The sequence below is a fragment of the Nannobrachium achirus genome (assembly GCF_963921795.1).
Source record: "Nannobrachium achirus genome assembly, chromosome: 5".
Taxonomy (NCBI): Eukaryota; Metazoa; Chordata; class Actinopteri; order Myctophiformes; family Myctophidae; genus Nannobrachium; species Nannobrachium achirus.
This window is the reverse complement of record NC_137814.1, coordinates 45229385-45252251: the sequence shown is the minus strand read 5'-3', so window position 1 is coordinate 45252251 and position 22867 is coordinate 45229385. Positions and strand designations below refer to the sequence as shown.

The window sequence follows — 22867 nt, the reverse complement described above, 5'->3', positions numbered from 1 at the left end:
TCACAAATCGTATGCTGTATATTCGCATTTTTATGGTGTAACTACTATCTATTCTGCATCTAGCATGAGGCATATCTATTCTGCATCTAGCATGGGGCAACATGTTTAACCAGCTCTGTGTGTGTGTGTGTGTGTGTGTGTGTGTGTGTGTGTGTGTGTGTGTGTGTGTGTGTGTGTGTGTGTGTGTGCGTGTGTGTGTGTGTGTGTGTGTGTGTGTGTGTGTGGGGGGGGGGGGGGGGGGTTGTTGGCTGGCCCTCTTTCAGATGTTGTCTTGTAGATCGGTACACAAGTAGCCTTTAAACAAAACGGGTATTTCTTACATTGATATTGATCTGAAATCGCATCACAATTAGCATATGAACACACCTAACATAACTGTGAAGCCCGTTTGTCACTTTCACAAATCGTATGCTGTATATTAGCATTTTTATGGTGTATCTACTATCTATTCTGCATCTAGCTTGAGGCTAATCAATTCTGCATCTAGCATGAGGCAACATGTTTAACCAGCTCTGTGTGTGTGTGTGTGTGTGTGTGTGTGTGTGTGTGTGTGTGTGTGTGTGTGTGTGTGTGTGTGTGTGTGTGTGTGCAGGCGGGCGGGGGTACTTTCAGTTTTCAGCATAACAAATGGCTCTTACTAGAGTGGATACAGGAAGAGTGGGCACTTCAATGTTAAATTGAAATTCCTCTGCTGTTATAGAAATATAGCAAATCAGATGTGATATTATTTCAGGAGCAGTAATGTAGCCACACAAGCAGGCCCACATAAATAAAGTACACCAGTGGTTCTCAACCTTTTCAGGCCATGACCCCCCCAAAGTAATCATACCCCCACCCTGATAAGCACTCGGAATGTGGACTTGGTTCCAATCCACATATAAATATTGTGAACATAACTGGTCTACAAGCTGTAGTAATGGGGGGGGGGGGTTTATTAAAAAGACAAGTCCTAAAATCACAAAGAATTGCTCAAACTGCACATACTAGCATACTGCACATACTTGCATAGACACAATAATGCCACACGATGCATCAATTGTTCCAAGATCAGCTTTTTTATTTTATTTTGTCTACAACACAATTTACAGCACCAACATTGAATTCACATATTGGTAATGGGCCCCAAAACATTATAAAAACATAAATATAAAAAAAGGTGGTGGGTACATTTTCACAACCAAAATAAGCATGAGGACCTGGTTACAAACAATGTACGGAATGTTGAAGATGGAAATATTCTAAACAACAATTATCACTTTAAATAACCATGGGCCATTGGTTCTTCCCCTTTTCTCTCTTCCAGATGTTCTCACAAGCTACCCAGCTCTTGGAGTGTTTGGTCCAGGACTTGATGCATTTCCAGGTTCTCGTCTTTTGCACTTGTAAGGTTCACTGAAATAAAGAGTCAAGATTTAAAACACAATGCCTAAAATTAGATAACAAATAAATATCCATACCAAGCATAAATTAAATTGGCTAGTATTAACCAATTTGAACATTATCTGGAAGTATACTTATAAAAGAAATGCATGTTTACAAAATATGAGTGCACTGTATTGCATTCATTTTGCATTGCATTTCCATTGCCATTTATCTAATGTGTGCTACTAACATTGGCTTTAATTTTACAATTTGGTTAAACCAACGTAAGATTTGAGCCAAAAAACTAAGGAAAGAAAGAAGCAAAAGAAAACAGAAAAGGTACACCAAATTCAAAGGACTAGAAACCAAGTAAGATAGAGTAGAAATATCTTTATTGAAGCTTCATATTGACAGAAAGATGAAAGAAAAGTAAACAGGGGAGAAACTGTTACATTGTTTCCAGACAAGGCGGGTGACAGGAGGAAGAATCAAAAGGCTAGCAGATTTCATACACTTTTACAAGGTGTTCATATCATTGAGGGCAAGATCAAGCTCCTCGCTGATAGCCTTGTACTTCAGCTTCTGAGTGTACAGTTCATCTGTAGGTCACAGAGCAGGCAGATGGAGCAGGAGCAGGGGAGAAAGTAGAATGGTGCAGGGAAAGGGAAAGTGACAGAGGGAAACAATGGAAAGAGGGAGATTGAAAGAAAGTTAAGAATACAAAAGGTTTGGAAAGGTTAAAGTTGAAAAGAAAAACTTGGCAGATCACCAGAGGAATGAGAAGGAAAAAATGTAATCGTGAAAACAAATCAATTAAGCGTACCTTCTAGGTCATCAATGGACTTTTCCAGTTTAGCGACTGTCCGTTCCGCGAATTCGGCACGGGTCTCAGCCTATGGAAAGACACATGTTAACTCACCTACAGCACAGACAGGACGTGCATTGTAAAGACTGTATTCCACTTAAAACACAATCAGGAAAGACATGAACTTGCCTCTTTGAGTCTGTCGTTCAGCACCTTGATCTCCTCTTCATACTTGTCTTCTTTCTCAGAGTACTACAGAGACAGAGGTTATTGAATAGTAAGTACAAATAAATAATAAAGTTATGAATAAAGTTATTACAATCTATCATGCATTAGAATATGCAAAAGAATGTCTTAGAACCTATACACCAGAGAAAACAGTTCAAAAACAATGTCTTGTTTAAAAGAAAAGAGAGAGAAAGATATGTTAATTATTGTACATCATGCTTTGTTAATACTGAGATAAGTTATATTAATGGAAGATGCTTTTTAAGGAAAAAAATCAAAAAGATACATTATTAATGGAGCTCCTAACAGAAGTTCAGGAGCAGAGCAGGACCACACCTGCAATCAAGCCACCTCCAGTCAAGTCACATTCTGCACAACTCCCATCCACCCTGCTATTCTCCCCATTTATTTTTCTTTCTACTCTTGCCTTACTGTATGGCCCTGTGGGGATCTGTCGGGCCGGGAGCTATTGACCATATTCACACGGCGGCCATCTTGCCATTAAATTAATGAAATGCCACCCCAGTTGCCACCCGGTTTCAAATTTCAAACATGTCTGCCAGGTGAATAAATATGATCAGTGCCTGGCCCATAGAGTTATAAGAATAGAGAGGACACCAGATATCCCCGCCCGTCCACTTGCATTGAGTTGCTCACCCAGCGTATGAGGCGTTTTTTAGTAAAACCGTGACGTAGTGGGGCCACTGTGACGTATTTTTCGTCATAGTTTGTGTTCAGGGACGCGCTGGGGCTCCAATTCATGAACGAGCACTTCCGGTATGAACGCGCGTCAATACAAAGAAGCCTAGATGCGCGTTCATGTTAGTGGCCCCAACTGCAGTACCTCAAAAGGGCCACCATGTCCATTGCGCTTCAGGGCTCACCCAGGGTTCTGGGGGCTTGGGCTGGCCCCCTTTGAAGCTTCCCCAACTCAGCAACTTTGGTATCAAAGACGCAGGAGAAGTCCCTCACCTTTCCATTGACTTAATCTGTTTTCTTCAATACAATCTCTATATTCTAGTACATTCGTGGCTGTTTGCTTTGTATGATGATTGAAGATTTCATACATTATCACATGTGTTTTTGGCACCTCTGATGAAGGAAATGCTGCTGGCTCACCTTGTCAGACTGAGCCTCTAGAGACTTGAGGTTGTTGGTGACATTCTTCAGCTCCTCCTCCATATCGCCACATTTTCTGCATGATTAAAAAATGTACATCAAAATGAGCATTTACTAAGGTTAAATGGGTTTAAATTCTGTTGCACAATGTATGACTAAGAGAGTAGGTCTCCCAGTCAAAGTATGACTTTCTGGGAGTGGATTTTAAATGAAATACTGTAACAAGGCCTTAAGGCGATTTGTCATTGTCTGTCTGTCATCAAAGGGACATTTTACTGCACTTGGTCTAGACAGTGAAAGCATCAATATCATTCCAGCTGCTGTGAGGTGCAGACTACCTACACTGTAACAAGATACTGTAGCTATTAGGCAACCGCTGTTTAATAAAGGCTTAATTAAAAGCACCTCAAATAAAGGGGAACTTAACAACATTTGGACATGATGGATTATTACATAGCATGTGGCAAGTAATTCAAATTGTGTTAAAGTTGAGGAAGTTACTCAAGTAACTCATATTTCTTTTCTTTTTTGGAGCAGGGGAGTGACATTTAGCAAATGAAATGGTCCAGCCAGCCGGCTGGGAATCGAACTAGGGACTTGTTGTCAGGCATTTGAGCCTATGAGGTACGTGCCTAACCACTGGGCTCCAACTTGGGTAACCTTTTGCCGCTCGCTGAAGAGGCACAGAACTGTTTTCCACATGCTATGCAATACTCCCCATTGTCCCAACTCCCAACGATAAGCACCGTAAACAGATTCTGATGTCCAAAGTGCCCGCTTTTAGTTGTTATTACAGAGAATAACACACATATTGGATGTTCTCTCTCTTCTCCCTCACACACACACACACACACACACACACACACACACACACACACACACACACTTACAGTTCTGATATTTCTGCCCTCTCCTCTGCTCTCTCCAGCTCACCCTCGAGGATGACCAGTTTGCGGGCAACCTGAATTTGACAAGCAAAAATGTCATTGCTGAACAACAGAAGACATGATAAAACCTGACATTTCCCTTTTCACTCCTCTATGAAGTAACTCAAATAAGAAACGTATTGTGTTAACCTCCTCGTATTTGCGGTCAGCCTCCTCAGCGATGTGTTTGGCCTCTTTCAGTTGCATCTCCTGGATTTCCATCTTCTCTTCATCTTTCATTGCCCTGTTCTCAATCACCTTCATGCCTCTGAATGGGAACAAACACACAGTTAGACATCATCTCTTAGCTTTTTAATATGATGGCATGGTGATGGCTACGATTGAAGTATCATATAAATAATGTTCTCCAGAATGTGGCGGGGGCATATAGCAGGGAATAGACTTAAAGTCATCAAAACATCATTATACAATATTATGCTCTGGCAATACCAAAGAATGAGATTAGGCCAGATTTCATGCTTCTCTTGCTTTTCAAGAGACAAACAAGCAGTACAAACCCTGAACCACTTAAGCCTTCTTTAAAAATGTTAATAAATAGCTGAGATCTACATGCCCAAAATAGGTAGCTCAGGGTTAATATGCTAAAGTAATTTTCTCATTTGAGGCTAGAATGGAAGCAAAGTAAGGATTAGAGCGGACAGAGATTATAGGAAACAAGACCAGTAGAGGCTCATTCTTGTGGGATCTGTCTAGTCTGTTCATAATAACACAGTAGTGAAACCAAAGGGTAGTTTTCCTAGAACTCCCACTTGGATGAACGGTCCAGTTTGTGTTCCATCAATCTGGCTAGCCATCGTCAAAGAAAAGGTCGATCCTTTTCACTGGAGCTCAGTTGTAACGAGAGAGAGACTAGTGTTTCATTACTTAAGCCAGTCTAGTGTTGGTTCTAACCTCTCGCTCTCATCTGCCGCCTTCTCCGCCTCCTCCAGTTTCTGCAGTGCTGTGGCCAGTCTCTCCTGGGCTCGGTCCAACTCCTCCTCCACCAGCTGGATCCTACGGTTCAGACCTGCCACATCGCCCTCAGCCTGGGGGGAGAGGTCAGAGGTTAACCAGCAATCCTGAAACGCTTGAACAAGCTTTTGGGACAACCTGTGAAGCCATACTGACTGTTGAAAACACAGTCACACAAAAGCACCACTTTGGTCCATTCACTGTCAAGATTTGGCATCAGTGTAAGCATTGTTTTATAATTAAGCTTTTAGTTTTGGGTGTCTAGAGCAGTGGTTCCTCTTACTAAATGGACCTGTTCAGGGCCATATGGTTCCATTTTGTGTACACTCTCAAGAGTTACAGTCAGACCTGCCAGCTTGAAAGGGTCCACTTGGGACCCCCCTCAAGAAGGAAACCTGAGGGTCCTTGGACCTCACTTTGAGAACCACTAGTCTAGACTCTAGAGGATATTAAAGCACTAAGCAGCTGACTGTGTGTATTTGGTCTTTACTCTCGAGTCCTTTTTGACATGTTCACTAATGATGGCAAATAGCAGCTGACCTTTTTAACACGGAACTCAACCGTGATCATCAAGTTGTACATCTATATCCTAATGTAATGTAAACATAGTGGCCTGTGTGTAGAGTAACTTTCAGCCTGTTTCCTGTGGGACTGATAACATAGATCAGTTCTCTTCCTGTGTTGGCTACGAGGGTGGGAACAGGGGGGAGAGTTGCTCCTCTCTCAAGTCAAACCCCATTCATTGTTCAGAATGTTTATATCCATAAAGGTTTAGCAGCCTACTTGACAAAAGACGACGCATATAATGTATTTAATCACTTGCAAAGAGAAACAAAGACACTTTGAACGGGATCTAATTCACACTCTAAAGACGTGTTTGTTTTACTTTCGATGTCCGATATGACGACCGTACAATTAAAGTAGCCTAGGCGAGGCTGACGCGCCCTGACCGGGATATTCGAGTTTATGCTTCGTCGTACAGCCTGTGTAGTTCGCAGAAAAAAGACGATCTACAATCTCAAAACGAGTGGCAAATGCGATGCCTTGTGAGCTTGTAGATCCTCTATTTTCAAATTAAGTGACACTCCCCGGGGCGCTATAGAGCCAGACCAGAGACCACAGTAGGCTACCTGCCCAGATGTTTAGCCATTATTTTCACAACGTTTCACAACATTTTTCAACAATGTTAGCCTTCGACTTATAACTCGTGGTGGTGATCTTCCAAGTTCTTATTGAGGAACAAATCTCACTCTTTCGCGTAGTTCTCGTTCCGTGTCCAGATCTCTTTGTATGACCAGTGCGCGATCCTCTGCATCATCCGCTTGTTGCTGAAGGGCTTGGATCTTCTTCTTAACCGCTTCCATTATCCAAACGATTTGCTTCTTCTTTCTTTCTTTTAACAAATAGTTTAAAAAAAAATGCGACGAGAAAAGGCAACCCCCGGCCCCTTCGAAGCCAATGCGGGTCGTATTAGGGTAAATCCCACCCAAACTACAGTTGATGAGCGAGTAGCTAAAGAAAAGGAAAAGTTGGAGAGTCCTACAACTGTTTCATTAGACGCAAAACTTCGTTAGGGAGGAATTCAAGGAAGTGCAGATAAAGGGTCGGGAGTTTCCAGGAAATTTATGGTCAGATCCTCCAATCCTGGGAAGAAGCTCGTCTCCAGATGACATCATAGTGACGGGGGAGGAAGGCTGAAGCTCCTAGTCTTTTTTTTTTTTTTTCTCCACAAAAGAGGTGTGTGAGGAAGGATTTGACTCTGCCATTGTGGACTTATATGGCATGCGTAAAGTGTTGCCTGGTCTGCATTTTTTATGCACTGATTACTTAGGTGTGTGTGTGTGTGTGTGTGTGTGTGTGTGTGTGTGTGTGTGTGTGTGTGTGTGCGTGTGTGTGTGTGCCAAGTATGTGCCCAGACAAGTCAGTGCAAAACAGAGACTCCTACCAACACCCATTTCTACAAACAATACTACTTTTACTTCATATAGGAGGCTCCCTCACAAAGGAGATGGATCTAGCCTCTCTAACAAGGGTTCTTAAGTTTCATCTTGGAATGTAAATTGATTTGGTTGCAGGCATGACCTGCAGCCATTGGGTGGCGACACATTCTCTCTACTGACCCCTTCTAAGATCTATATTTTTCTGTTCACTAGTGTGCTTTTTACTATACCTCCAACACCTATCTGTATATTATCGTGATTGTGATTATATTTGATAAAACAGGACTGTTTTGATCACACACATTAGGGATTAGAGTTAGACATAGGGTGAAGAGTTTGTGAACAGATGGGTTCGGTTATCTGTGACAGACAGGGTTGTAAACTGACCTTTGACATCAGAGCCCTTATCTGTGCCGTCAGTGATATTAGTTTCAGTGATACAACGGTGGATTGCTTTCATTTAACACAAAGATATTTAGGTCATGTTTCACAAACACAGGATGTGAGCACAACCTAAATAAAGCCCTTCAGTTGTTCATAGTATTCAAATGCATGTTTATCATTAGTTTGAATGAACTCAACCAGGCCAGATCAGCTACTAGTGACTGACAACTCTTTACTGATAGATAAATAGGGCCAGAGTGGTGAAATATTTACTCAAACCGCCCCACTGCCCTTCCTGTCTCGCCCAGCCCTCACAGGAAAATGAGTATGCCACAAACTATTTGTTGCAGAGGGCGAGAATAATGCCTGAACCCGTTTGAACAGACATGGTTGCGTCTGAGCAATATAAATGTGATCATCTGATGTGAGTGACGTTTATTGCCCAGTATATGATCAGTCACCTACAGTAGTAGCCTACCTCATAAAATCCCGTCATTTATGACGGCATATTGTGTAGCTACATGCTGTAAGGCCATACAAGGGGAGAATGTCTGCGATGTCCCCACAAGAAAAAGCCCAGAGCATTGATTTCATAAGACACTGGAGTATGGGTTCTCTGTTTGCTTAAGCTGCATTCCAAAGATTCCTGGGTGGCTACAGGGTAGCCAAGCTTGAGAAATAGCTATGTTACAGACCACTGTATGAATCACTGGTAATTAGCAATAAATGAATAGATGTGAAGAGAGTCAGTCATCGCTAAGGATCAGCATTTGATTGAGTTTTCTTCCCTTCTTCTTCAGATCAGTCCTTTCAGCGAAAGTTGGATTGTGTTCGACCAGTTCGGGTGTAATAGCTGCTATTAGAGCAGATTCAAAAATGGAGGCCTGTAACATGGACTTTACCCCTAAGCAGTTCTTATGTGTTTGAGACGGATATGCAACTAATGTCTGTGTTTAATGTATACAAATCTCAGGGCCTTGTCCTTGAATGGGCAATCCTTTCGCTAATCTACTGTAATTTGAGAGAGGCAATCTATATTATGCATTCAAGCCAAAACAGTGAGTCACTGCAGTGGGAGAGTGGGTTATAAAATCACCTCGACTGTGATAACAGAGTGACTTCAATGTCTTTTCCTCTCCCCTTTCTGAAGCAAGAGATGTGCTGTTTGTACAGCTTGAACTTGCCTTTACAGGTTCAACCATTTAGTTTGGAATGTTAACTGGTTCAACAGAAAGCGTTAGATTATTGCTAATAGTATACTGTATGATTAAACCCTGAAATGGTTGTGATGCTGTGAGGTGACTAAAGGCCAAGTGGGTCGGGACTCCTCTAATTTGTATGACTGTTTAATTGATTGTAGTGTGACTCTTGTTTCAGACAGGTTCTTGCTTGCTTTATGGTGCGCTTACGTCTGTGGCCTTTTTCTCCGACAGCTCCAGTTTCTCCTGCGCATCCTTTAGGGCCTCAGAGTACTTGTCCAACTCATCCTCTGTTCCCTTCAGCTTCTTCTGCATAGCAAGCAGCTCATCCTCCAACTAAAGGAAAGAAAACCAAACAAATAGGAGGAAGTCAGGAGGGATCCAGCAACAACCTATTCTACATCTCCACTGCTTAGTAAAAGCCACTGTATGTGATGTTTGCGAAATTCATAGTCAGGGATGTCCACATTGGCCAGGTTTGGTATTTGTCAAGCTAATGAGATTTGGAATGGTAATTACCGCGTAGTAAGAGCTTTCAGACCGTAGCCACTTAGAGGGACTTGGTTAACAGTTAACACCCATAAGTAGGGGCTTGACAAATACCAACACAGATTTCTCCTAGCTGTTTCCGGATGTTGTACCTGATTTGGGTGTATTGATACTGAGGACAAATATCATTTGTGGTGTTTGACTCTAAGGAAGACGCTAGTTGAAATGTCAGTCACCCCTGCAAATGAATAATAAAATGTGCAGATCGAGTCGAGTGCTCCAGCATTTTATTTGGTTAGTCTCTTCTGAAGTGCCCATGTCACTTTCTTCTTATACTGTAACATATATGTATACACATTGTAGTGTAGTTTGAGCCCTGTCTCAGTCTCATCATGCTCAGAGGTTGACACCCCCACTGGAGCCAAGAATAGCAAAGCAGAGCATCACTTACAGTAGCACTGTTTGACTCCTAGCCACCAAACACACTACACAGCTCTGCGATAATCTTCTACCATCTTTCACCAGGATTTGCTCTTGATGTCAAAGATCTGCTGGTGTCACCGTGTCAGGGAGCAAGTGACAACTGTCAATACTTTGCACTCTCTGTGCATGATGAGGGCTGGATTCCTTCCATTCTTTCTAATGTGGATCCTAGCTTTGCATGTGTCACACCAGCTACCCCACGCTCTGGCATCCCCGCCCTGCTGACACCATCTCCCACAGTGCCGTAATTGTCTTGAATTAGACGATTACACCTCTAACTTCTTGATTTGCTCGTCTCATGTGGTTCCACGAGGCATGCTTTATCTATACAGTCACACCTCCTTGAAATATCAAGTCATCTACCATTGCCCCACCACTGACAATTTTGATGATGATGCGATGCAAGAGCACGGACTAGCAAACACCAACTCCTCCTGAATTGCTGCCTCCCATATTGCAATTTTACATTTGACATGTAATCAAATTTAAAGATCCACCTGCCTTTAGCTCAGTCTGCCAGTAGATAACAAAGGCTGTGCAGGTAGACCATATGACATGCCCATATCAAAATATAATAACAATATTTTAAAAATATATATGTATAAACAAAAATCACAAAACCTCCTTATTGGCATCTGTCACTTGAATTAAGGTGACTTGATGTAATGCCAGTGTCAGTATTCCAAAGCTGCCTCAGGTAAAACATTTCTGGGTGGGTAGATCATGTAGAGAGTCTTTTTAAAAGTAGCTCCCAAGTTAAAAAATCAAACCTCGGTTCGAAGTGGAGTGGTGAAACATAGGGCACGTACCTTTTTGGCGAAGCCCGAACTGGCGAACAGGGGAAATGTCCCCTACCGTAGCGATCTGGCGAAAGATAAAGGGAAAAAAAAACCTTCTGCATATTTTTCGTCTTTTTCGTTTAATCCTTCTGGACAGGGCGTTTATCGTGCGCTTGCCCAGGCCGTAATAGCGATTGCATTCACCACGGCTTCGTAACTCCTTCGCGCCGCTTGCAGTGTCGTGGACAATCGAGCGGCTCCGCCTGGAGCATAAGCCACGGGCAACAGGCGAGACCAATGCGCAAGCACTCAATAACTACGAAAAATGCCTTAAAACAGAGCCATGTTTAAGACAATAAAACGATTCGCCAGATCGCTACGGTAGGGGACATTTCCCCTGTTCGCCAGTTCGGGCTTCGCCAGATCAGGACTTTCCCATCTGAGCAGGGTGCGTGCGTACGTGCGTGTGTGCGTGCGTGCGTGCGTGTATGTGTGTGTGTGTGTTGAGTGTGCCTGGCCTGCACAAAACAGCGCCCCTCCTTTAACTAGTGTGTTGTGTGTGGCCACTCAAGGTATTGCCAGGCTACGGACACGGCCAGCCAGCCACCCAGCCACCCACCCACCCACCCACCCACGGACATACCCACGGACATACCTGTCTATTGGGAGTGCTTTCACCACTCCAAAAAAAAGTGTGGGCACCCCTGGATTAGGGTTAACATGTTGTTGGTCATCCTCGATTGAGAAGCTCTTTGGCTATACTCCTGTTGTTAAATGTACAATATAAAAAAAGATGATATGAAGTTGATAATCAAGTCTTAGCACTAAATATGGGCATGTTGATGTTTCTGACCCCCCAATTTCCATCAGTCCATGTACCTCTACTGATCAGTTGTCATTAGGGCATATTCACCAAATATTCGAATATCAAAGTCACTATTCAACATTGTTCACCAAAGTCGAATATTCGCTTTTTATTTTTATTTTATTGTTTTCTCTTTAAAAGAATATATATATTTCTTCATGGTTTATAAAGCTTGGCTAGATAGGAAGTCATAGGAATGAGTTGTCAATGCCCCTGGTGGATGAATTTGTTAATGCTCTATATACCAAGGGTTCTCAATTTTTTTTAGGCTGTGACCCCCAAAATAAACATATTTGAACTGGGGACCCCCACCATGACAAGCACTTGGAATTGTAGGTATTACATTTAATGTGACTCGGTTCTGCAGATAAATATTGTGAAAATAGCAGATCTACATGCTCACAACGCCTCGGCTATTTTCACAATGTTTGCCTCTTGCTTACTAAATATTTGACAGTTTGGCGAGTCCTGTCGAATATTCGACTATTCGAATACTTTGAGGTCGAATAATTCGAATACTAAAAATCACTATTCGTTAATGCCCTAGTTGTCATCTACTTCCTGTCCCCACTTGACCCTTTGCAAGCAATCAATCTATGATCACATTTATAATGTTGATGACTGAAGTGAAGCTTATTCTGGTTGAACTAAGTGATGCTGCGTCTCCAGGGCCCTGGTGGGGAGCAGCACAGTGGCAGCTGGGTTATAGTCAGATAGTATTCTGGCACTGGCAGTGCCGCTGCTTCCATGTCTCAGTAATCCCTTTGGTGTACTCGGTATGTGATGTCTCTGGCAGCCATCAGTCTGCCATTCTGTTTGTACGTCCCTGTGGGGCATCCTCCTCCTGGCCACCAGGAGAACACACAAAGGGCTTGTGGGCTCAACCTCAGCTGTTCCCTGTTAATAGTTCTGGTAGCATCATTTGTTGCTTTGAGAGATGTTTGACATTTTTTGTTTTTTTGGGGAGGGCGGTGGGAGGTGGGGCAGAGGGTTATTCACAACTGATTGTAATGTTATGGTTCGTTATATATTTATGAATATATATAAACTGAAAAAAATATAGGCATATGAGGCATTTAAGTGAAACTTTGTTAAATTATCCTACGATGGAAGTGAATTACAGTAATCTTTTAAGCCGTTACAATGAGCATTCAAAAAAAGAATTACGTCCTATCTAGTCTGGGGTAGAAAGTAGAAGGTAGACGATAACACAAGTAAAGCATTTTCATTAGAATATGAATTACAGACCGATGTCATATATATACACATACTGTATGTCTAATGTAATGTAACACACACTCCTAGTGCTTCCAGGACACTTTTAACACTGACTGGACCCGTCCATCCTGCAAAGCCCACCAGTCCCACCACCAACACTGTCTCACCTGTTTGCACTTATCCTCTGCTGCCTTCTTGTCGGATTCTGCCTGCTCTGCCCTGTCGATGGCGTTCTCCTTGTCCAACTTCAGCATCTGCATCTTCTTCTTTATGGCCTCCATGGTGACGGTTGGGATTCCCTTTGAGTGTCCTTCGCAAAAGTCTTGATAGAGAGGTAGAAGCCAGTACTGACACAGAGACTAAAAGCAAAGGAGGAGAGGATGCAAACTGAGCCCTCAGTACAGCTCCTGCTGCTTTCAACTTGACTGGAGGTTTTGGAGACGGCCCCAGTCCCCAGTGACAGCCCTTTCCAGCCGTCTACCCCTTTTGCCAATCCCCGCCCTGGCTACCCCGAGAACTTACTATACCCCCCCCCCCTCCACCACCAGCACTACCTCCCCTCCGTGCCCTCCCCTCCCTGTATAATCTAAACCTCTAAAAGCTCTCAGGAGAAATGGCTCAGTATAGCGGCTCTGGCAATATTCGGCCCGTCTCCTTATTTGGATTGTTTGTTCTTCACCTTCTTTTTTTCCTTTTTTTTTAACAAGAGAAGAAAAAAAGATAGTAAAGGGTTAGGCCCAAACCCCAGGAACCCCAAAAGGACCTTGTTTCAATTAACAGAGCTGCAATCGGAGTCACTGAACATTCCATTTGCTCTATCGGACCGGTTGTGTGCAAGTCGATGTTGCTGCAGAGGAATGTTCAAAATTGATGTTAATACCAGAGTTGGTTGGAAAGGACATAGTTGTCATTCTGATGCTGAATGAAAAAGAACTGTGTGGAAAGAAAAGATCCAGCCAAAGAAAATGAAGGGAAAGAGCGTACTGCATGTCCTCTACTTGAGGCTTTTACAGTCAAGCTACAAAGACACAAACTACAGCTCTTCAGCAATTAAAGATCTATTTAATTACTACTTGCTACATTTAGATTGGTTTCCTGTAATTCCTACGGCATTCTGTATAATTGTACTTGCCTTCCAGCGTGGTTGGCATATAAATACATTGTATGATAGATTAGAGAGACCAAGCTGTTGATACTGTAATGTTCATCCATAACCCACTGAGGAGGAAAAGGTTATAAAAGTCTGTAAGGAAGTCAGAGAAGATCTAACAGTGCCTATGACAGTGTTTCACCCACAGATAAACAAATAAAGAGAAAATTCAATATGACAATACGATAAATAGCAACAAGCACATTGAGCAACAAACAGAAGGGGACATCAAATAAACTACCAGTCCTCATGACACTAATGATTCAAAAGAAAAGTGATGCAGTGTGTTGTACTTACATGGGTGTATTTTTGTGTGTCTAGTGATGTCAATCCTGATGGGTGTGCTTGTTTTGAAGCTTAGCTTTTACCATTAGCTTTAGCTACGAATAAGGAAAGGCAAAGAGAGCAATCCTCAATACATCAATACAGCAATATATACTGTACAGTGAAACTTGAAAGCATTTGTGGTTTATCTGTAATGATCATTTTATGACTGCGAACCAACAAGTAATGCCTTGAAGTAGCATAGCATATCACAAGAACATCCCTTCATTAAAGGGATAGTTCACCCCATTTCTATTGATTACTCAACCCATGGAGACTTGAATTCATGGATATCTTTTTGTTTTTGTTGCATTCCTAAGCCAATCATGTTATGACCAGCAGTGGTTCCCTATGGAGACACAAAGAGCCTGCTTTGTTCCCTATGGGAGACACAAAGAGTCTCCTCAAATTATTAGCTAAGGAATGAAAGTAATCCATAAATTCAAGTCTACATGGGCTGAGTAATCGATAGAAATTGAAGTGAAGTGAAGACGTTTAACTGTCTTTCCACAACCCAATGATGTCTTCGGATATAACTAAAAGTATACTCAACGCACTTAAAGGAGTAGTTCACCCCCAAAATGACTTTTTTTCTATTGATTAGTCATGCCATTGAGACTAGAGTTCGACAAAAATTTGATTAGAGTAAATTTACCCCCATTGATTCCGGATGGGGACCCGTTTCGAAACGGGTCACCATCCGGAACGAATGGGGGTAAATTTATTGTTATCACATTTTTGTCTTAGGAATGCGACAAAAAACTAAAAATTTGAACTCTAGTCTCCATGGCATGACTAATCAATAGAAAAAAAGTCATTTGGGGGGTGAACTACTCCTTTAACAAGCATTTCTAGATGTTCCATTGGTCAATTTGATGCACATCAATACGCTTTTGTGTGTCTTGTCTTGTTTTGTTGTTGTCTTTACCGCAACTATTTATGTGATGTGTGTGACCCCAGGCTGCACGTCTTGTTTGTCCACACAGAAGTCACACTGCCCTGGTACAGTGACGCATGTAGCAGGTAAACCCCACCACATGACATCATGGTCTGTCCTTGCCCACAGGCACTTGAAACATGGGAAGCAACTATGTCACACCATGATGTTCCTGCATGCGATGATGACAGAAATGACAGGTGAATCGCTGGAGAGCCTTTCCTCTTAAATGTATTAACACTGTGTTCCATGGACCATGTCTTGTATCAGTTTTTGATTAGTTTCATGTTATCTCTGAAGAAAAATGCTACCTACTGTATTCTTATGAAAGGTTTGCTGATAAAGATAAAATACATTGTGTTAATTATACAGTTATTGCATTATCTCGAGAGCTTTGTTTATAACTTACTATAGATCTGTTTTTGAGAACAATCCTTTGAGAATATAACAAGTTGTGATTTGTTTCTGCAAAAATCTATACATAGAGTTTGGGAATTCTAAACACCTCTATGTCTCAAAATCCATATCTTATTTTATGCCTGCCCTGAGGAGTGTTATGAATATCCCTGCTAAGCCCCTGTACAATTTGCTGTAGATGACTCTGAGGTCTTACGCTGGGAAAGGAGCCAAAACCATGTCAATGGGTACCCAGATGCGCAACTTGTTTACTCTGGTTTATCTACTGTCCAAAGGTATGTGCAAAATCGCAATTTCCCTCTAACCAGTGTGAGGGAATGTAGGCCGCCTAACCTTTCTAGGCATAATGTTTATAGAAGCCGCCACAGCAACTTTACTATCTTTTACAATCGTGACTGAACTCAAGCTTACAAGTCAACATGATGGTACACTTCTTGTATGACATGAGCAGCAACTGTATTGGACCTCTGCCTTATTTGGTATGTGTGCTGACTGACACACTGTCATCACTATGCTTTGCTCAAATAACATTGTGACTAACATACTGAATAGTGAGTTTGGCAATATGTGATTTTGTACTTTCTAGTAGTTGTTATTCATATACCAGTTCCTTTAAGTAAAGATAACGTGTATTCTCCTCAGGTGGGGGTTGTATGATACACAAAGAGACTTTTGGACAAATAATAGTATCAATGTCAGTGAAGAACAAACCGAGAAGGGACAGACAGAGAGAGAGAGACAAATCGTGACCCACAGAGAGAGAGAGAGAGAGAGAGAGAGAGAGAGAGAGAGAGGGAGAGGGAGGGAGGGAGGGAGGGATGGAGGGGGAAATGGAGCGTGTTGACTTGAGTGTTAAGGGAGAGAAATAGAGAGGGAGTGAATCAGACAGAGAAATCAGAACCCTCCCACAGGAAACCCAGCTCAACTCCTCTTCTCCTTGTATGGTAAAAACTCCCCCAAAAGCCACAGGATCGCCTTGGGAGTACAGTCAAAGTACTGCTAAGTATAAATCACAAAGCTATGGGAACAGTGCAGTAGATTGTGTGTGCGTAGTTAGCAGCATATACTGTATATTGAGAGCTGCTGTGAAGAACGGATAGACAATCTGTTGTTAACCACCAGGTGTTTGTAAGAGAGGTATAGGACACACATACTGTAGTCATATTTGGAATGGGGTCTGTCATTGATATGTGTGATGTGTGACGGACTGACGGTACTGGGATTTGTGGATTGCTTTTGGATTATTTGGACCTAGGTACAACATCAAAGTTATAGTCATGGGCGTAGGTTTCATTCATACTTTAGAATAGATAGATGGAACACACCACTGCACACGTCATAAAACAACCAGACAGGTTACTCTCAGCCAGTGGGGATGCTAAAGAAAAATTATAACATTCCCTTGACCCTCCTCACACAACAGCTGTTACATGGTAGACCAGTGGTTCTTCAACTTTTGTTTTTAATGTTGAGGACCCCTACATTGATATGTTGGCAGCTGACCCCCATCAAAAAAAAAAAAGAAATTGTATGAGGGACTATGTTTCCAAAATAGGGTTAAATATGGGTTCAATGGGTTCAAGTGGTTAATCTTTGATGCTATATTAAAGCGATAGTTCACCCAAAGCCAATAAGTTGATGACCAGCAGTGGTTCCCTATGGAGACACAAAGAGTCTCCTCAAATTATTGTCTTAGGGCCCGTTCACATTGAGCCGATCCCGGGGCCGAGGATCCCCGACCAGATTTCGGGAGGACCTCCCGGGAAAATCGTTTGGTCGGCCCCGGAATCGGTCTTGGGCTTGAACAGTACCCCGACACGATCGGATTATGTTAATTAGCTTTTTTATGACCTCGGGACTCGTCGGGAGCACTCACGATAATATCAAAAAAGCTTGATATTTTCGGGTCATCGGGTAGGAATCCTTTACAATTATTGTCGTCTGAATGAGCTCACGGGATTGCATCAGATTATATGAAGCCAGCTCCTCCTTTTTTTAGGCTGCGCAGAGTGTAGGCTATTCTGTCACAGCCTACACTTTTATTATTATTATTAGCCTACTTACTTTTTACTTTAGCCTACTCTCTCCCTTGTTGTAATCACTTGTTCAAAAACGTTATAGCCTATAGCGTTCTTTCTTCTTTTTTCTTCTTCTGCGCAGTCATTTGGCAACAAGGCAGTGTCTTTTTTTTTGCTGCGCAGATTTGGCTAGGGCAGTGCTGTTCTATCCGTGTATTATAAGGGCTCTAAATTGACCTTGTGCAACTTGACAGACAGACACCCTATATATAATATCCTATTCATATAATGTAATACTCAAAGTCAGAGACATTCCATTGCATTCCTTTTTTTTTAACTTTTACGCGCGGGCTGCAGGCACATCATTCATCATTGCGCCTCTCGTTCTGTCAGTTTGTTCATTGGTCCTCAAAGAGGACCGCCAGTCCTTGGGGAGTTCCAGGGGGTCCCCAGCTAAATGATATTGAGGAACCTAGGCCTGTCCCTATTCTATATGCTTGGATGTTGGTGGGACAGTAAAAAAAAAAAAAAAAAAGCGAGAGGTTAAACTTTTTTTTTTCTGCGACTGCACGCCCACAACGGCGAGGTTTGGACATTCATAATTGCTATTAGCTGATTAAGCTCATGTCTGTTTAATGTCTGGCTGGTTGCCGTTAAAATGCTGGTTGATGCTTTTTAGGAGTGGACACTGGTCAATCAATGATATTGGAGATGCGACACTCTCAGCCGTGTCTTGCTGGATGCGCATCACATCTCGCGTCTCGCTTGCCAAAAACATAACTGAATATATAATTATAATATCTATAAAGTGAGCAGCGGCCAGTGTGCGCACAGTAGCCTACCTAGAAGACTACCAACCTACCTTTGTTTTTATAATGTTTTGTCATGATGGCGCAGTTATCACTTGTGTGCAAAGGACGATGATACACGAAAGAAGAATGTAACACCAACTTCTACCAATTAATCCATTGCTGTGACAGACAGACAGGGTGAGACAGCCAACGTGCTTCCTTGTAGACTACATAATCCACTGGGTCCAGCTTGGTTCAGATCAGATCAATCATATCAACATAACAGTAATAACACCAACCAAAGTCAGAATAAAAAGAGTCCACGAATAGGCCTGCACACTCGCTCATAATGTCCTCCTCCTCCGGCTGCCAGCAGCGTCAGTTCTGCAAATGCTAAGGTATGGTAACATGGCTGTTGTCTGTTGTCTTGGCTGTTGTGTGAAGGCATGCATGCAATAACTAGTCATGTTGCCAATACCTACTTTTTAGCAACAAGCACAAGCATGATGAATTCATTTTAAGAAGTACATTTTATTATTTTCTCCTGTAATCAAGGTACGTTATACCATACCCATGTGCGCCTCTGTAGTCTAATTTGCGCAGTGATGGAAAAGGTATACTCCCATTCTTTACTTAAGTAAAAGTATCAATACTGCATTATTAGCTACAAATATGGCACAGACAGAGAGAGAGAGAGAGAGAGAGAGAGACTCTTTGTTATAGACTATAGCGAATATATTTGTTTAATTTCGCTGTTTTAATATTTAATTAGGTAATAAAATGGATTTTGGAGCATAGCGAGTCAGAACACCGCAGCTGCAGGACTTCTGCGCTAATTGGGTCGTTGGCTCGTTGACTTTGCTGGCATGCGGTAGGCCTAATTGATTATTTTGGAGAAAGATTCCCTTTAGTATAAATAATAGTCCTTTTGGTTACCATTTGGTCTCCATCATTAAGCTGGGGATCACCTGGAACACCCTCATTGTCAAAACATTAAACAAATGGCAATTAAACTGACATGAAGAGAGAGAGAGAAAAACACTCTTGATTTTATCCCTCTTGAGGGGGCGGAATCTTCATCTAGTCACGTCTCTCATGGCACCACCCCCCCGAGATCGTGGGTGGCTAGAATCGCGAGACGTCGGTCTCATTTGTAATGGTCTGAGATATTTCACTTGGCACAGCGGGATATACCGGGCCCGGTCGCAAGACAGAGGATCGCTGTCGTTTGAAATGAACACCGATAAACCCCGGGCACGAGATCTGATCTGACCCAACATCGGCCTCTCATCTGTGAGGCCCATTAGGAATGCAACAAAAACTAAATAATATCCATGAATTTAAATCTCCATGGGGTGATAGTAATCGATAGAAAAAGGTAATTTGTAGGGGAACTATCCCTCTATAACTTTATTTGTTGGGAACCTCCTGGGACCCCCTCAAGGACCCCTGGGGGTCCCCGGACCCCACTTTGAGAACCGCTGTGGTAGACTTCACAGATCCGCTGCACGTCCTCTGAAAACATCCCATCCATCACAAGTGCTGTCTGGACCAATGCAGACAGTGTAAGCAAAACCAGAGGCGAGCTTTGTTAAACAAAGTCATCCTACAACATTCTGGATGTCTCTGTCAATGAATACCACTGCAGACCGCAGACAGAGTGTAGTTCGAAAACACTCGAGCACATTCACTTGAATGTTAATGTGTTTCACTTTCTGGCCATGCTGCTGAGGCCTGTGGAGTCTACACACTACAGCGTGTCTTGTGCCAGTGTCTAGAGACTCTTATCAGCTAAAGAATCAGTGCTCTGTCACGTTGATGAGACCCAGACATCCTTACACACGCCTGAATCACACTGTAGGTCCGGAGGACCATGGTTCTTTAAGAAAATACACCACAGTAAATCAATCGACACTGCCTGTCCTTAGGTTAGTGCTACAGAATGCATTTTAATATTCAACGCAATAGTTAGCCTACAGGATACACCACAGTTAGAGTTAAGAATTTGCAAACCTTCAAAGACACAAAATGGATGGAAAGAGTGCTCTCTTGTGGTGACTTATAGGGATGATGATACTGATTATAATGATGCTTTTCTTTGTGGCCATGTGTTTAATATTTATCTGGGGTGGCAGTGGCTCAGGGGTAGAGTGATCCTGGGCTTCCCCAGAGTTAGTGTTGAAGTGTCCTTGAGCAAGACTCTGAACCCCTAATTGCTCCCGCCTTGCATGGTTTCCTCCACCATCTGTGTATGAATGTGTGTGTAATGGGTGAATGTAATGCACAATTGGATACATATGCACCATTATAAATGCATCTTTATCAACATCTTAGCATGTGAGCAACCTGTTTATACAAGATTATTTCGATTATATATATTCTTTGGGGGGCTTTTCTGGATTTATTGATACGGTAGAGCCGGGAGAGAGAAGGGGAGTGAGTGACTTGAAGCAAAGGTCTTCGGGACCAGGACTCAAACCCATGACACGCCACAGGCATTAGAGCCTATGTGGTATGCTCCTGGACCTCTAGGCCAGAGGGGGGTATGTGTGGACATACAATTTATATCTGCACGTGCAAAGACACGTGCACAATCTGCACATACACATACATATCCATATTGTCCAGAGATTTGTTTTTTACAGGGCTACCCTGATGATGATAATGTTGATGATATGAATAATAATAATAATAATAGTGAACTAATTAAAACTATTACTAATAAGTAGATCAGAGAGGCTATTATTGTCAGTATGAGTCAAGAAAGAACACAGGTGGAGTACAACAACACCATCTATCTATCTATCTCCCTTACCACAGGACTTGCCGCACCCAAGCCACACTACTCATACAGTACTCTTCAGTTTGCAGTGTCTAGGATCGAACCCATAATCTTGTGGTCCAAAGGCGATCGACTGGGCTATTGTTTTACTAATAATGCAGGAATATTAGTACATCTCTGTCAGTCTGTCTTATCACTTTGTTGACAGGTTGAGGGCTCTTCTCCTTGACTCCTTTTATCATCTACATCAAATGTCTTCACCAGAAGAAAAGCTGCATAGTGAGCTTAGAAGGTCACAATGCATTGTGTTGTGAGCTTGTAGATCAGTTAGTTTTGCCAATTTGTTTTATTATTATTAATACACTTTTTGGTTATTTTTGTTCACCTATTTTCAGGAACACAGGGGTTAATTTGGTTACAAGTGATTATGGACAAATGTCATCTTTAAAAGAGAATCTGGCAATTTAAGTGATTATGAAATAGTGGAACAATTGAAACCCTTCTCAGTAGGCTATATGGCAATACGTTTAAGCAGGCCATAATCTGAAGGGCAGCGACAATTAACATTTTTATATCAATAATGAATATATAGATACATTTTCCCTTTGGTTCTTGATGATTCTTATAGTAACATTATACAAAAAAGTAGGGTAATACAATCTGGTATTTGTAGTGTGATCCTTTTGTACACATGCTTGCATCTACTTTATGAGGTTTTTCATGGATTTTGATTCATGCCAATAAATCATCTGGAATTCAACTGATGTTTAACCACTTATAATACTTGAAACATTTTCTCTCTCTCTCTCTCTCTCTCTCTCTCTCTCTCTCTCTCTCTCTCTCTCCCTCCCTCTCTCTCTCTCTCTCTCTCTTTCTCTCTCTCTCTCTCCCTCTCTCTCAATGTGTAGCATTGTATAAATTCATGGTCAAAGATAATTTGTTGATTTAATGCAAAAGAAAATACTGTTGTTTGCAGTTCTTTCTCTTTTTTTTTCTAGTTGTTTTTATCGTACTGACCTTTGGACACTCTGCACTATTGGGTTGTGTTGGTAGTTTTTGAGTATTTTTGCTTGTGTTTGACATGATGGTGAGATACTTGTTGCACTAACTAGCATTGACTGTTATGGTCACTTTGATTTGGGCACTGTATTATATTGATAGTTGTGCTTAAAGGGGAAGACCACCCATTTTCAATATTGAACTATGTCATTAATATACCTTAGAGGAGTTGTGTGGAAATAAAAAAGTCCCCCTCCCCTTCTGTGTTGCCTAGAACTGGAGGATTGATTTTGGGGTTTGTATTGTAAAGTGCAACTTGATGACCTCACACCGTTGTACTTTACAATACGAATCCCAAAATCAATCTTCCAGTTATAGGCAACACAGAAGGGGGGGAACTTTTTTTCTATTTCCACACAATTCCTCTAAGTTATATTAATGACATAGTTCAATACTTCTCTGTAACTTTGTAAATAACCTTATTCATGGGTTGCATTTGTAGTCCTACACCGGCCATATTGAGGACCAACACAGGTGTTCTGATTTGCGTAGAACAGTTCTGTGCCAATCAGACAAATAGAAACACCTGTGTTGGTCCTCAACATGTCCGTTTAACTTTAGGACTACAAATGCAACCCATGAATACTGCTGTGCTGCCTCTGGGCAACTGATTTTCCCCC

General features: G+C 42.0%; 2 protein-coding genes across 6 annotated transcripts in view; one reads left to right on the top strand and one right to left on the bottom strand.

The window, feature by feature from the left end:
* Positions 1-1036: 1036 nt before the first annotated feature.
* Positions 1037-18753, bottom strand: tpm4b (tropomyosin 4b). Of its 5 annotated transcripts, none has more exons than XM_080726793.1 (9): positions 18478-18753; positions 9146-9271; positions 5353-5486; positions 4591-4708; positions 4405-4475; positions 3515-3590; positions 2357-2419; positions 2186-2255; positions 1037-1392 (listed from the first exon to the last, which is right to left on the bottom strand). In XM_080726793.1, the coding sequence occupies exons 2-9, from the start codon at positions 9248-9250 to the stop codon at positions 1310-1312; spliced, it is 720 nt and encodes a 239-aa protein (XP_080582919.1). In that variant the 5' UTR covers positions 9251-9271; positions 18478-18753; the 3' UTR covers positions 1037-1309. The 5 variants fall into 5 exon arrangements, with proteins under 5 accessions (XP_080582919.1, XP_080582917.1, XP_080582918.1 ...); XM_080726791.1 differs by lacking the exon at positions 18478-18753 and adding an exon at positions 12937-13177; XM_080726794.1 differs by lacking the exons at positions 1037-1392; positions 18478-18753 and adding exons at positions 1693-1961; positions 12937-13144.
* Positions 15274-22867, top strand: part of LOC308285901 (lipoprotein lipase) — a 17980-nt gene continuing 10386 nt past the window's right edge. Inside the window, exons 1-2 of the mRNA XM_080726790.1 lie at positions 15274-15380; positions 15776-15872. Coding sequence (XP_080582916.1) covers positions 15776-15872 — 97 coding nt within the window. The 5' untranslated portion in view covers positions 15274-15380. The remainder of the gene's footprint in view (positions 15381-15775; positions 15873-22867) is intronic.

Excerpts from the sequence above, each read along its gene's own strand:
- tpm4b (XM_080726791.1), bottom strand. The coding sequence starts at position 13,050 with ATGGAGGCCATAAAGAAGAAGATGCAGATGCTGAAGTTGGACAAGGAG. Across the intron at positions 4,476-4,590 it reads CTGACCGCAAATACGAGGAG|GTTGCCCGCAAACTGGTCAT; the intron begins GTTAACACAATA and ends TGTCAAATTCAG. Across the intron at positions 1,393-2,185 it reads GTCCATTGATGACCTAGAAG|TGAACCTTACAAGTGCAAAA; the intron begins GTACGCTTAATT and ends TCTTTATTTCAG.